At 37.9% G+C, this 12,176-nt stretch overlaps 3 protein-coding genes across 3 annotated transcripts; 2 read left to right on the top strand and 1 right to left on the bottom strand.

The window, feature by feature from the left end:
- The first annotated feature begins 1,354 nt into the window (after nucleotides 1-1,354).
- LOC148417222 (cornifelin homolog) lies at nucleotides 1,355-4,330 on the top strand. The gene is made up of 4 exons (XM_088425674.1): nucleotides 1,355-1,502; nucleotides 2,007-2,077; nucleotides 2,417-2,604; nucleotides 3,551-4,330. Exons 2-4 carry the CDS (start codon nucleotides 2,008-2,010, stop codon nucleotides 3,677-3,679), a joined length of 387 nt encoding a protein of 128 aa, XP_088281800.1. The 5' UTR covers nucleotides 1,355-1,502; nucleotide 2,007; the 3' UTR covers nucleotides 3,680-4,330.
- Nucleotides 4,331-5,812: 1,482 nt separating this feature from the next.
- Nucleotides 5,813-7,961, top strand: LOC148417221 (cornifelin homolog B-like). The gene is made up of 4 exons (XM_088425673.1): nucleotides 5,813-5,920; nucleotides 6,668-6,739; nucleotides 6,826-7,013; nucleotides 7,092-7,961. Exons 2-4 carry the CDS (start codon nucleotides 6,670-6,672, stop codon nucleotides 7,284-7,286), a joined length of 453 nt encoding a protein of 150 aa, XP_088281799.1. The 5' UTR covers nucleotides 5,813-5,920; nucleotides 6,668-6,669; the 3' UTR covers nucleotides 7,287-7,961.
- ttc4 (tetratricopeptide repeat domain 4) lies at nucleotides 7,649-12,085 on the bottom strand. The gene is made up of 10 exons (XM_088425671.1): nucleotides 11,624-12,085; nucleotides 11,102-11,219; nucleotides 10,821-10,982; nucleotides 10,654-10,731; nucleotides 10,305-10,429; nucleotides 10,149-10,235; nucleotides 9,830-10,068; nucleotides 9,674-9,758; nucleotides 9,427-9,509; nucleotides 7,649-8,537 (listed from the first exon to the last, which is right to left on the bottom strand). Exons 1-10 carry the CDS (start codon nucleotides 11,729-11,731, stop codon nucleotides 8,438-8,440), a joined length of 1,185 nt encoding a protein of 394 aa, XP_088281797.1. The 5' UTR covers nucleotides 11,732-12,085; the 3' UTR covers nucleotides 7,649-8,437.
- Between the last annotated feature and the right edge of the window lie 91 nt (nucleotides 12,086-12,176).

Genomic DNA, 12,176 nt, shown 5'->3' with positions numbered 1-12,176 from the left:
AAGGTCTCGTTTACATTATTGAGTCAGTTGTTACTCCAGGTTGTAATTTATTGCGGTTGTGATATGTTAGATCTTATTACATTATTCTTTAAAGGAAGTCATGACAGAGATAATCATTCCAAATTATCGTATTTCTCCATGTACAAGTTGAGATTTTTAACCAGACATATCTGTGTTTGAATTACATTAATTTGAATGTGAAATAAGCCTTGAAAATGACATATTACTTCAAATGATTATATCTACCTTTAATTCGATGTAGTATGCATCCATTTTAGCGTGTTTGCACTTTCGAATGCACTTTCATCAAGTGTCGGCTTATCGCCTCTTTGTTGTCAAAAACGACGTTGTGTGGATCATTTTTCCAGCAGACTTTGACACATTATTAAAAGCAAAAGACGCATTGACTTGGCTCCTTCAGCCCTTAGACGCACGCTCGAATGGATGTCGGCAGGTGGAGGGAGAAACAGCGCAGGACAACCTTCCACGCTCTGACTTCACAACAGTCGTCACTTGGGTAAAGAACGCCCCAAGTAAGATGATCAGCAAATCATCTGCAAAGACCTCCATTTCAAACACATTGGACAGGTCCAAAGATGACCACTCATGGAAGAGTAACAAGATTGTTTGCGCAAATGACCAGCAGGAGGGAGAGGACGTCTGGGATTTCAATGGGAGGAGGGTTAGGGTTTGGCGTGTCAGATAGCGATGATGAGTTTTAGAGCTTTTTGATAAATTCATATTCAGCTGTGACAAAAATAAAGGACTGAAACTTCATATCGTTTTATTGTTGCAGCATTGAGTTTCAGCATTTGCGTCTGCACACGCACATTACCTCGCATACTGTAGAGAATGCTGCTCTGCAGTTCCATTACAAGTTGACAGAAGTACCATCAGTGCAAAATGTTCACATTCATCACTCAAGAAAATGCATCCATACTGTATTGAGGACAAGTAGACAATACTATCTGTTGCAATTGTCTAAAATAAGAACTGTTGGAATTTAGAAGTAGGATTTTGCCTTGACAAATTCCTGCATGTTCGTTAAAAGGTTATCAATTAAAAACAATGGTTAATTATAAAATTAAGCAAACACTCACTCTCATTTGCGATTTTGATCGAGCTTTAGCTGAAGAGTCCAATAATACATTGACTGAATTCTGGGCCCTCCTCAACAAGAGATATGTAATTTGAAAAAAGCAAAATAAATGTGAAATGCATATACCAATCAACAGAACTAAAACTGAAATCAGTGAGTGTTTTAATATTTCTTTAGGGTGTCGGCAAGCCGAATATATTACATGTTTTTCAGGACTGGGTTTGTTGTGTGTCTAACTATTTGGACACACCTGCATGACAACAATGGCCGCTTGTGAAAATGTACATTGCTGCCATGTATTCAGGTTCTGCTGCATTGCTCAGCAAAGTCTTCTTTGGAACAGAGCCTTAGAGTGCCACAATCTTTTTTAGCTTTCCCTTGTGAAAAGACGAAGTTCAACCAGGTAAGAATGAGTTGTCTCTGATAGTTTTTGCTTTAAGTCAAATGATACAGGCACATTTTTTTTTTTGTAAGTACGCAAGACCGAGCTACAAAATCGTTTTTAACCACCATCATTTGGAGGATGAATATTGGCTTGATGTACGGGTGTAATTTGCTTAACTTAAAAAACAAAGAGGATCAAATGCAATCTTTGATGCCAGTGCTTATGTAAACATGCTGAAGGTGTGATCAATGCTAAATTTGCAGAGATATAAGTTTGCAGAAAAAAAAAAAAAAAAAGGTTTCTGGTCCAACCAACATTTCCACAGTCAAGGAGCAGCAATTTATTTCTACGTACGCTCTCATCTTTAATTTGTCTTTATTGAGGTCAGTTTATAGTATAACAACAGTAGAAGTAAATTTTAGTAAATGTTCAGAATTTAAGAGTTATACATGTATATTTGACACATCAAATCATGCCCATGTGTGCCATTATTTACATCTTGACTTGTTTTTGATTCTTCAGTATGTCTCCAAAGCAGGCTTTGACAGAATGGAACACCGGCCTCCTTGATTGTTGTCAAGACAAAAGTTCTTGTAAGTATTTTTGCTTACTTTGACCCCGGCCTTGATTGAGATTTCCATCGTACGACACTTTGTTTTACTATGGCAGACTTACAGCGCATGTTGTAATACGTCATGTTATCCCGACAGTTTGCTACATGCGAAACGGAGTCGCATTTCTTTTGTCTGATTCGGGTGTGACTTCTCAATAACGAGCATCTGCTATTGTAATAACACACTTTTGCCTGACAGATCTTATTGCCTCCACACAATGTCTTTTGTTAAGAAAAACCAGATGAAAGTTTAATCCAATCAAGTACTAACTACGGTGATAGAGGTGACCTTTAAATCCTTTTTCTTGATGTTTTTCAGGCTGCTATGGCTTCTTTTGCTGCCCGTGTCTGGCCTGCTCAGTTGCGGGAACATTTGGAGAGAACCGATGTCTCCCATTGTGTGACATGCTCAGCCCGGCTGTCCTGACAGCTTTTGGGATCCCGCTGTTTGCGCCCCCTGCGGCTTTGTCTCTCAGAGTGGGCATTCGCAATAGATATGGTGTCAAGGTATTAGGCATGATGTTGACCATCTCAATTACAATTCTAGTTACAAATGTTGACTTGTGAACAGAGACATTGTTTTGGTTTTTTTTTATTTCACTTTATAGAAATTTGCGAGGCTCTAAATAAGCAGTTTTTGCATCGGTTTGCGACATAAATTTTGAACTTTCAGAGAAGTGCCTGCTGACAGTTCCAACTGGTTTTTGATTGACAGCTCATTTGTGCTCGAGTGTGAGGTGTCATTAGACTTAATCCATGGTCCGTACAGAACTGCCAGATTTTGGGTCACGCAAGGTTCTTGGATTGCTCAGTGCAAAAAAATGTGTGTTCTTGTGACGGCTGCACGTACAATTCATATTGCATATTTGTTGCGGTGGAAAAGTATTACATTTACCCTGTCTCTTTGAACCAAGAGTGCCCTCTAGAGGAGTGCAATTCCTTTTACAAGCATTCGTGAAACTTCATTTGTTGGTCACTAATTATGAGGAGGCGCCATACAGAAAAAAGGCAATCGTGGATTAAACATTAATAACTAATAACAATAACAATCGTAAGCATGTTATTGTTTACTAAAACTGTTGCTTCAGGTGCCTGAAAAACGAAATTCTCCAAAAAATTTGAAAATTGCTGAAAAATAATGTATCTTGTAAGAAAAATGCAAACTTAAGGATACATTTTTGTTTGTTTACAAGATGAAAAACAGCTCACTGACACATTTTCAGATATAATAAAGATTTATGTTTTATTTCACACAGTAGGTGAACACTTGTTCCAAATATGCAACTAAGCAACCAATAAGCATTTTTTTAATCTATGTCCCGACAATAATCATCATGTTAAAATCATAAAAGGGAATAAAAATCTAAGTAATTATGTAACAATGTACGAATGTGGACAGTTAAAAAAAATGAAATGCACTGAAAACAGCACTAATAAAATCATTTGTTCGCAGGGCTCAATGTGTAACGACATCCTGTCCTCGTGTTTCTGCATGTGGTGCACCTGGTGTCAAATGCACCGTGAACTGAAGTTTCGCAAGAAAAACCCCACCGTCGTCAACATGCAGCCTGCACCCCTCTAATCATTTCTTGAAGCCAACTGAATGCAGGCTGTGTGAGCAATTCATCACCCGTTTTGTCTTTTGTGAGCAAGTTGCAGCTGAAAGCTACATAGATGAGCATTAGGGGTAAATATTGTAGATTCGGTGAAAAAATATAGTGATGGGAAAAAAAAAATCATTCAAAGCAAGATAGTTTGACGACTGGTATATGAAGCATAATGAATCAGATTTTATCCGATTGCTTTCTGTGCTCTGAAATTGGTCAGTAATTCCACCAATAAGTGCCAATCTGTACTGAACTTTTATAAAGAAAGAGTAAACTAAGTCTGATTAAGACCTTTATTGATGCTTATTGTAAAGTGGGGGCTTAATTTGATACTGTATTTGTTGACATTAATCACAATATTAGGATGAACAATACCAGGGTGGGAGAGCTTTGATAATTCTACGATTTAAAAAAAAAAAATGCATATTGAAAAATCCGATTCTCTTCACAATGGTGAGCTCCATATGATTTGTCTGTCTGGAAATATTTTTGTTATTTTGGATGTTCCAGCTAGTGGATGTATTTTGCTTTTTCAATGTTTTTGTTTGCCTACAAACTGTTTTCAAACGACAAGCAAATTGTCCTATTAAAATCACAATAAAAAAAATAATAACAACAAGGTTAAAGCGGCTAGATTGATGCAGTCTGATTTTGTTTGGATTAATTTGCTCTTTGTCCAGTACGAGCTTTTCTGTGTGGACTTTTCATGTTTTCTCATGCCTATTTGGAAGTGAGCATTTTACATTACGGTCAGAAGCCTACAAAAAGACAAGAGGCATGAAACGAACGTAATTAAATACAAAATATAAGAATACTAACGTAGTACTAAAGTATGAGTACACATGAATAAAATAAAGTATAAAATTATAAGATCTCACTGCATAAATTGGACATTAGTGTACAATTTTGCTTAGGTGGTGACTGCCCCCTAGTGGATGTAAAAGAGGCTACAGACAAATGTATCAGCCCTTTCTGTTGCAGAAATACAGTGCTTTCATAATTATTGGCACCCATGGTTAAGATGTGGTCTAATTTTGATTATGAATTTATTTTGACTTTTATTATCATTTTTATTTACTGTTTACACCCAAAGGTTTGATTAATGTCATTATATGACATTCAGGCCATTCCGCTAATTCAGTCATCGAAAATAAAAATACACAATCTCATTTGCATATTTATACATGAAAGCATTTAGTAAAGTGGTTCTTCCCTAAATGAAATGTTTAAGTCATTAAAAAGTATTGTCTCACTCACAAAACATTGTGACTCCTTGCAAATGGGTGTATTATTATTTTAACGCTTTGATAGTATGAGGTAATCTGTCAAGTTTTTAAATGTTGTGAATGTGCTGTACATTGAGATTGTAGCTTGTTCGTTACATAAAACGCGAAATCCATCAAAATCGTATTAAAAAAAAAATCTGAATTCAATTTTTTTCTCTAATTGTTCAGCCCTATGCCAGCCTTTCAAATTCCCCAAATCTTCTTTTTCTTTTTGATTGTTGAGCATTATTATGATTATCCTGGCTCCCTGGAAGGCCTGTCCCCGTTGCTGGAAACAATCCCAGCGGAAACTGGACTATATCTGTTTCCTAAACTAATGTGAACGTACAATTCACAGGTCGAGCGTCTTGCTCACAGCATCATTCTGCTGCAGCTTTGAGGGTAAAGAGTGAAACCAGGTAGTGGTGCATATCCTGCACTGTCTAATTGCAAGCAGTGAACGGTTTCACAGCATAGTGTGCTAGTTCTCCAACAGATAGGCAGTGATTTATTCCCCCGCCCCAAAAATTAAAAAAAAAAAAACTTAGGAATACCTGTCTTAAATTGGTTTATTTTTTCCATTTGTGTTTAGAATTGGGTCAGTTATTGCCATAGCAGAATCTGGTATGCGTGTGCGCGCAATTACGCGAGAAAAAGTCTCGAGTGGTTAATTACAGTAGGATGGAAAAGGTGGGCGAGTTTGCGTTTTCCACTGAATTATTTGATTGCGGGAGATGAGCTACTTGAAAAGTAAATCTTGGCTCGAGAGGGGTTGAGCAACCCGTACCTCAAGGTAAGTATTAAATTCTCAATTTGGACTTTCTTTTCCTTGTATGCATTCAGGTTTGGCGGCATTTTTCCATTCCATTCCATTCATTCAATCCTCCATTACTGTAAGTAACACTCCTATCACTTCTTTCTCTAAACCAAGACAGCATCAACAATAATCAGGTGAGACTGAACAATTTGACAATATTTTTTCTCCTGTTTTAAATGAATGCCAGAAGTATTGCTTAAGTTTTCATGCTGTATATGAGTAGCAGTCTTTGCCAGAAATTTGGCACAATTAATACCAGAAATAGGTCATTGTCATTTTTATTTTGGGGGTTTTCGACTCAGCATGACTCGGCATTGTTTTTGTGTTTCATTGTGCTAAATGTTTTTGTTATTAATTTGTTTCGCTAACCATCTTTGTTTTTATAGATCTGATTTTGATCGTTACTGTGTACACAACTGTGGTTGTTAAGTTTCCCTCCCCTAAATACATCGTGCATAATACATGTCTTTTGTAAGTTTAAAATGGTGACTGTAACACAACTCACATTTTTATATTCATTTCAAAGTATTTCTTTTTAAATTAAATTGTGTTTAATACACGTTCTTGATGCACATATTTTTGTTTGTCAAGATCGTCTGTATTTTACTTTCATTTTCCTTTTCATTTTTTGCTGAGAAACATGACACCCTGAGATGGATGAAACCAAATGAATTTTGCTGCTTAATTCATAATCCACAAACACAAGAATAATCTGAATGCCATGTTTAGACTACTGGGGCGGCAATAAACATGTTTTTTTTTTTTTTTTTTGGGGGGGGGGGGGGGGGGGGGGGGGTCCGTTCAAGTGTTTTGGAAAAGACCTGCTAAATTTAAAATCTAAATTGCTTTTTTTCCCTCTTGTGCTCAAATTGTCGGAACAGAGATGGCCTACCAACCTGCTCTAACAGAATGGAATTCTGACCTCATGGACTGCTTTGAAAATGCCAGTACTTGTAAGAAACAGTGCATAACACAAACAACATCAGCGTGCAAAGACCGGTTTCACACTGTTGCAATCCCCAATTGCGTTTTTGCTCAGGCTGCTACGGTTTCTGGTGCTGCCCCTGCTTGGCATGCACGGTCTCAGGGAGATACGGAGAGAACCGATGTCTCCCATTGTGTGACATCTTCAGCCCCGCCGTGTGTGTGATATGTGAGATTCCACTGTGTGTGCCTCCCGCGGCCTTGTCTCTGAGAGCAAGCATGCGAAGCAAATATGGAATTAAGGTAAGGATCGAGCTAGAAGCCTTTATGGAAAGGCACGGAGTCATTCCCCGCTTAATGCATTTTGTGCTTTTCTCACAGGGCTCTCTCTGCAAAGACATTGCTGCTTCCTGTTTCTGCGTGTGGTGCAGCTGGTGTCAAATGCATCGCGAGCTTAAATACCGAAGCCAAGAGCCAACGGTCATTAATGTGGTCAACCAAACAGTCATTTCACAACCTCCTCCTGTGGTGATGATCAATGCAGACCCTGCACCTCCTTATTATGTTAACAAATAAGACAGATCATATTCAGCTTTGGGGTGGACTTGATTAATCAAAACGACTGTTAGTCTACTTGTAATTGATTCATTTCTTTCTTCTCACTTAAGAAGAATAATGCACTCTTCCATGTCCAAGTCAGTGGCCTGATAGCAAATCACAGATGTCCATCTGCTGCTGTGTTGTTGGTAGACACCGACTGAAAGCAATTTAGTAAAAATGTAAAAGGTTTTACGACATGATAAAATCTCTGAAAAAAAATGGTGACAATTTTTAAACAGTGAAAATGTGTCAACTCCAGTCACAAATGTTTCCATCCATCCCTCCCTCCCTCCCTCCCTCCCTCCCTCCCTCCCGTGGCCGGACACCCTGCAGAGGAAACTCATTTCGGCCGCTTGTATCCTGGACACGTTTTGTTTTATTTGCAATTGATTTTTTAAAATTGTAACATCTGTTATACAAGATCCAACTGTATGGAAGTTTACATTCATAAAATTGGTTGGTCGTGTCACACTAAGTTTTTTGTTGTTGAAAGTGCTTTTCCTAAATATTTTGCTATTGATAAATTTCCAAAGAACACCATGAGAATCCTATGGGCTTGTTTGACAAATAGCTCACTAAAGATTGCTCTTTCGCAACACTCAGAAATGTAAAGCAATTATTAAAAAATAATAAAAATGATATAACATCTGGCTACTTGTGGTATGAAGCTTTGTAGGACCATCTAAGCAGTTTTTTTCTTAGTTTTGGTATTCAATGTGCTTTGATAAGGCTGAAAATGTTAATTTTGCCTGGACAAACAGCGATGCGAAAATGGTGATTTCAAGTATTGATTTTTGTCAGTTCCTTTTCAGGTTAAATCATAATTATTGAGAAGTTATAAACATGATCAATGCTTTCACAGATGAATACGTAAATATGTACAATTAAAGGTCATCTGAGCCAGTTTCAGAGAAGTGCACCAAACTGTTAAATCTTTAAACGAGTATAGATGAAGTACTCTGTTTGAAAAACACCTACAGCAGATACAGTATATGTTGACTTTTGCTCCCATTCCCACCACAGAGGTGATTTTCTTTTGGCAAAGAAAGTCCTTGAGCTTGGTGAGAACATTTCCTCATTAAAAAAAAAAAAAAAAAAAAACTCATATCAGAAAACTGGTGGCATTTTCACAAACCACGTACTTTTTTCCCTGTTAAATACTGCTTCCAAAATGATGAGCCAGTCACCAAAACGATGAAGCTGGGCGTGCCCACCTTGACAAAAAACCTGCAAAACACAAATTGTAGTGTCAAGAGCTTCCGAGAGTAAGGTCTAGACAAGTTTTCAGGATTATGCCAGGACACTATCCCATATAGTAAAAACCCAAAGTGTAAACGTGTATAATGAAAATGCGAATAAAGATCATATTCCAGAACATATATAAATTGAGCTTGCGAGCAAGCGAAATCGGACCATCACCACCCTTTCGCCCTGTATTGGTCCCATGGGGTGTTTAGGCACAGCAGTTTTTACATTATTTCTCCCTCATTCTTAAAAGTAATTGTCCCAAATTGTGCCATAGCCAGGGACTTTTTTTTAAGGAAATTGTTTGTTACACCCCACACATGACAATTAAAAAAAAAAAAAAAAAACTAGGTCGTTAGTTTTCACAGTTTTCATCATACTGTGTGTGACATACTCCAATCAACACAACACACCATATAAATACATAAATGCTCGGTTTTAACCTATCCAGAATGTAGTTCTCCAAGATCAAAATCATGTGATCAAAGGCGATCTGGCAAAAACAAGCACTGCGCAAACCAGGAAATGCGAGATGAAACACAGAAGCGCACACGAGTGGAAACTATGGTGATCTTGAGACTATACTTCATAGAAAATTCTGCAACCTTAGTGAGGATGACCAGCGAAAGAAAACAAATGGATGGATCCCTGATTTTTTTTTTTTTTTAAAAGGGAAAAGACTTGTAGAGTCATGTCATTATCATCATAAGGACATACTGTTCTTATGTATGCCTGCTACCTGGTTCTGAAAAAATATCAGGGTTGCCTAAACTTTTTCATATGACTGCAATACTATGACACCAGGTCCCAAACATTTCCGGCATATCATATAAAAGCAGTCCTCGATCGTCAACTATTTCAACATATTTACCTTTTGTGTTGCAATACTTTCAAAAGTGACGTTTCTGGGTCAACTTTGTAGAGTGTCTCCCTCTCCTCGTCCTCGAAGAATATCTACAGCGTGAGAAGATGGTTACTGAGCATGATTACAATTGAATATTTCTCCTATGAGAAATTGCCATTGGCCTTAAAAAATTATAACGGTTGGGCCCTATTTACTTGTATGCTTCAGGTTATATTACCAAAAATCAATTTATGAAGAAACATAGAGAACAAACCTGCAAATTTTGCATGTGATATTTTCTGTCCACATCCCAAGATGGGAGTTCTTCCCCAAACATGACAGCGAAGTGATCTAAAAAACTGATGGGGGGAAAACACTGTGATTTTTTTTTCCTAACAGACTACTGTCAACATTGCATAATAAGGTCTACCTGTTGTTTTCGCAGAAAGCAGAGATGAAGTCACTCTGCTGATGTTCTGGATAGAGGAACATCACAGGCCAATGCAGGGCACGCTGCTCATCAAGGAAGACCTGAGCTCCTGTGGCTTTGCGCGAGCTGAGATCGTCCAGGCTGAGCTCAGCTATTGCAGTCGAAGACACGTCATCATCACCCTCGCCGTCTGATGACTGATGAGGCTTTACAGAATGGAGGAGCTTGATGCCTCGCTCCTGCGATATGAACATGATGTGACACACGGATTAAGGACAGAAGATTTGTCACTATAGGTTTTAGTATGCCTTATTATAACCTTTATCGCAGCCAAAAGAGCTTCTTTCTCGTTATTCAACTTCTTTTCTTTGATCTTGGCCTTTCTGGCATCTCTCTCTGATGCTCTCTGCCATAAACAAAAACAAACACTGATTATATGAATTGATAATTAACTTTGCTTTAAGAGTGGTGCTACCTTGCGTTTGTCTGCTGCTGTTCTCAGATCTTGCAACTTTTTGTCTGTAGGGTGAGCTTTAAGACCCTCTTCACACCACTGAATGGCTGTTGCAAAGTTATGCAACTCAATGCAACACTGAGCTCCTGTACACACATACAAACACATCCAAGTCGATATAAAAATCCCAATCTTAGTTTACCTTGTAGCCTGTACAACAAAAGTTGAGTAATGACACTAGATTACATGAAACAGACAACTTTTGTTTGAATTATATTGTGTTGTGTATATTAAATACAATATGCAGTACCTCAATTGTGAAGCCTGTAAGATATATGGTACATGATGACTTTATTAGTTTTCATCATACCTCTGATCAAGGCTTTAACATGGTCTGGTTTGAGCTTCTTTGCGGCTGCAGCATCATTCAGTGAAGATCGCATGTTGCCTACAATCAGGTCATGTTGAAAAAAGGACGTTTAATTATTTAGTCTCGTAAAACGAAATTGATTTCTTCGTGGTGTTTAAATATTGTACCAAGATGAAAGTGCGCCGCTGCTCGGTTGGTGAGAAGAACAGTATTCAGGTCTTGATCGTTACACGTATTCTTCAATGCTGCTGTGTATGCCAGGATAGCCTTCGGGTAATTCTTCTCTTTGAAAAATTCATTGCCCTCATTCTTTAAACTCTGTGCTTTTTCTATAAAATTAAACAATAAAATAAATTAAAAATAGTTAGTATCACTTAATTACTGCAGTATTGGACACAAATGACCTTATTACAATTCGTACAAGGGATACCATTTGTGGCAAAACTACCTTCTGGGGTCCTGTCTTCATCGTGGATAATCGCCTGTATATGAGCGAGCTCTGGATATTCTCTGGGGTCAATCTCTTCTGGCACCGTTTTCATGAACATTGGAATTTTATCAAATTCCTAAACAAGATCACAGGACGAGTTTCTGCTTAGAATAGCTTTATTGTTATTGTACACAGGTAAACAACGAAATTGGGAGCAGTTGCTCCGATTGATGCATATTAATAATATGAATAATAAATTGAATAGATGATGTATGACTAAAGAATAACTCCATTAGAAATCATAGTTGTAAACTGTTTTTTTTTTTTTTTGGGGGGGGGGGGGGTTCATTTGCCTTTCGCTGGGTCGACTAGCTTTCAAAATAAATCTGGGCCCTGTTTACAAGCATACATAGTTGCTCAAAGTGTTTATATTACAAAATTAAATCGGACCCAGAGCCTGACCACCAAATAATTAGCTTTTCTAGTTACTATGGGGCCCCTCATCAGCAAATTCGCGTAGAGGAATACAATTTTTCTCACCTCTTCCCATGTGCCTTCATTGAAGGCATTTTTGTATTTATGTCGCGTGAAGGCTTCCGCAAGAACGTCGTCATCGTCACTGTCATTTTGAACAGCTGGGGAGGCCATAAATACTTAAGTTATCTGTGAGCCGTCTTCCCAAGTTAAAAACAATTGCCACCTTCAAAATAAGTGACGAAAAATAATGGAAATAAGACGCAGTAGAACTGCACGTGTAAGACAGGAAAGACTGGCCAAACGGTCCGCGCGGAAACAGCCATGAGCAAAGGTTCCGCCTAAAAAGGATCAGGCTAAACTGGCTAAAAAAAAAAAAGACAAAAATAAAAAGCGCAAATTTACTACATATACCTAAAAACCGCAACTATAATTTGGCTTTATAAAAGTGATGTTGGGGTGAGAGAGACTTTACCGCATAAGTTATACTGACGGATTTTTTAAAACTCCACACACGCGCGCGCGCGCACACACACACACACACACAAAAGAATGGAAATATTTCAAATAAAAGTAGTTTAATTATAGAGAGGCAACAACGTTCCTTATGAAAAGATGG

Source organism: Hippichthys cyanospilos, chromosome 10 (genome assembly GCF_059441005.1).
Source record: "Hippichthys cyanospilos isolate Australia breed blue-spotted pipefish chromosome 10, RoL_Hcya_1.0, whole genome shotgun sequence".
In the NCBI taxonomy this organism is placed as follows: domain Eukaryota; kingdom Metazoa; phylum Chordata; class Actinopteri; order Syngnathiformes; family Syngnathidae; genus Hippichthys; species Hippichthys cyanospilos.
The sequence above is the reverse complement of the archived record's forward strand: the minus strand, read 5'-3'. Positions and strand labels throughout refer to the sequence as shown.

What these genes read in the sequence shown, in the direction of transcription:
- LOC148417222 (XM_088425674.1), top strand. Translation starts at nt 2,008, where the DNA reads ATGTCTCCAAAGCAGGCTTTGACAGAATGGAACACCGGCCTCCTTGAT. An exon ending in TTGTCAAGACAAAAGTTCTT is followed by an intron (nt 2,078 to 2,416) that starts GTAAGTATTTTT and finishes GATGTTTTTCAG; the next exon opens with GCTGCTATGGCTTCTTTTGC. An exon ending in GCAATAGATATGGTGTCAAG is followed by an intron (nt 2,605 to 3,550) that starts GTATTAGGCATG and finishes ATTTGTTCGCAG; the next exon opens with GGCTCAATGTGTAACGACAT.
- ttc4 (XM_088425671.1), bottom strand. Translation starts at nt 11,731, where the DNA reads ATGGCCTCCCCAGCTGTTCAAAATGACAGTGACGATGACGACGTTCTT. An exon ending in ATGAAGGCACATGGGAAGAG is followed by an intron (nt 11,220 to 11,623) that starts GTGAGAAAAATT and finishes GATCTTGTTTAG; the next exon opens with GAATTTGATAAAATTCCAAT. An exon ending in CAGCAGCAGACAAACGCAAG is followed by an intron (nt 10,236 to 10,304) that starts GTAGCACCACTC and finishes TGTTTATGGCAG; the next exon opens with AGAGCATCAGAGAGAGATGC.
- LOC148417221 (XM_088425673.1), top strand. Translation starts at nt 6,670, where the DNA reads ATGGCCTACCAACCTGCTCTAACAGAATGGAATTCTGACCTCATGGAC. An exon ending in CTTTGAAAATGCCAGTACTT is followed by an intron (nt 6,740 to 6,825) that starts GTAAGAAACAGT and finishes GTTTTTGCTCAG; the next exon opens with GCTGCTACGGTTTCTGGTGC. An exon ending in GAAGCAAATATGGAATTAAG is followed by an intron (nt 7,014 to 7,091) that starts GTAAGGATCGAG and finishes CTTTTCTCACAG; the next exon opens with GGCTCTCTCTGCAAAGACAT.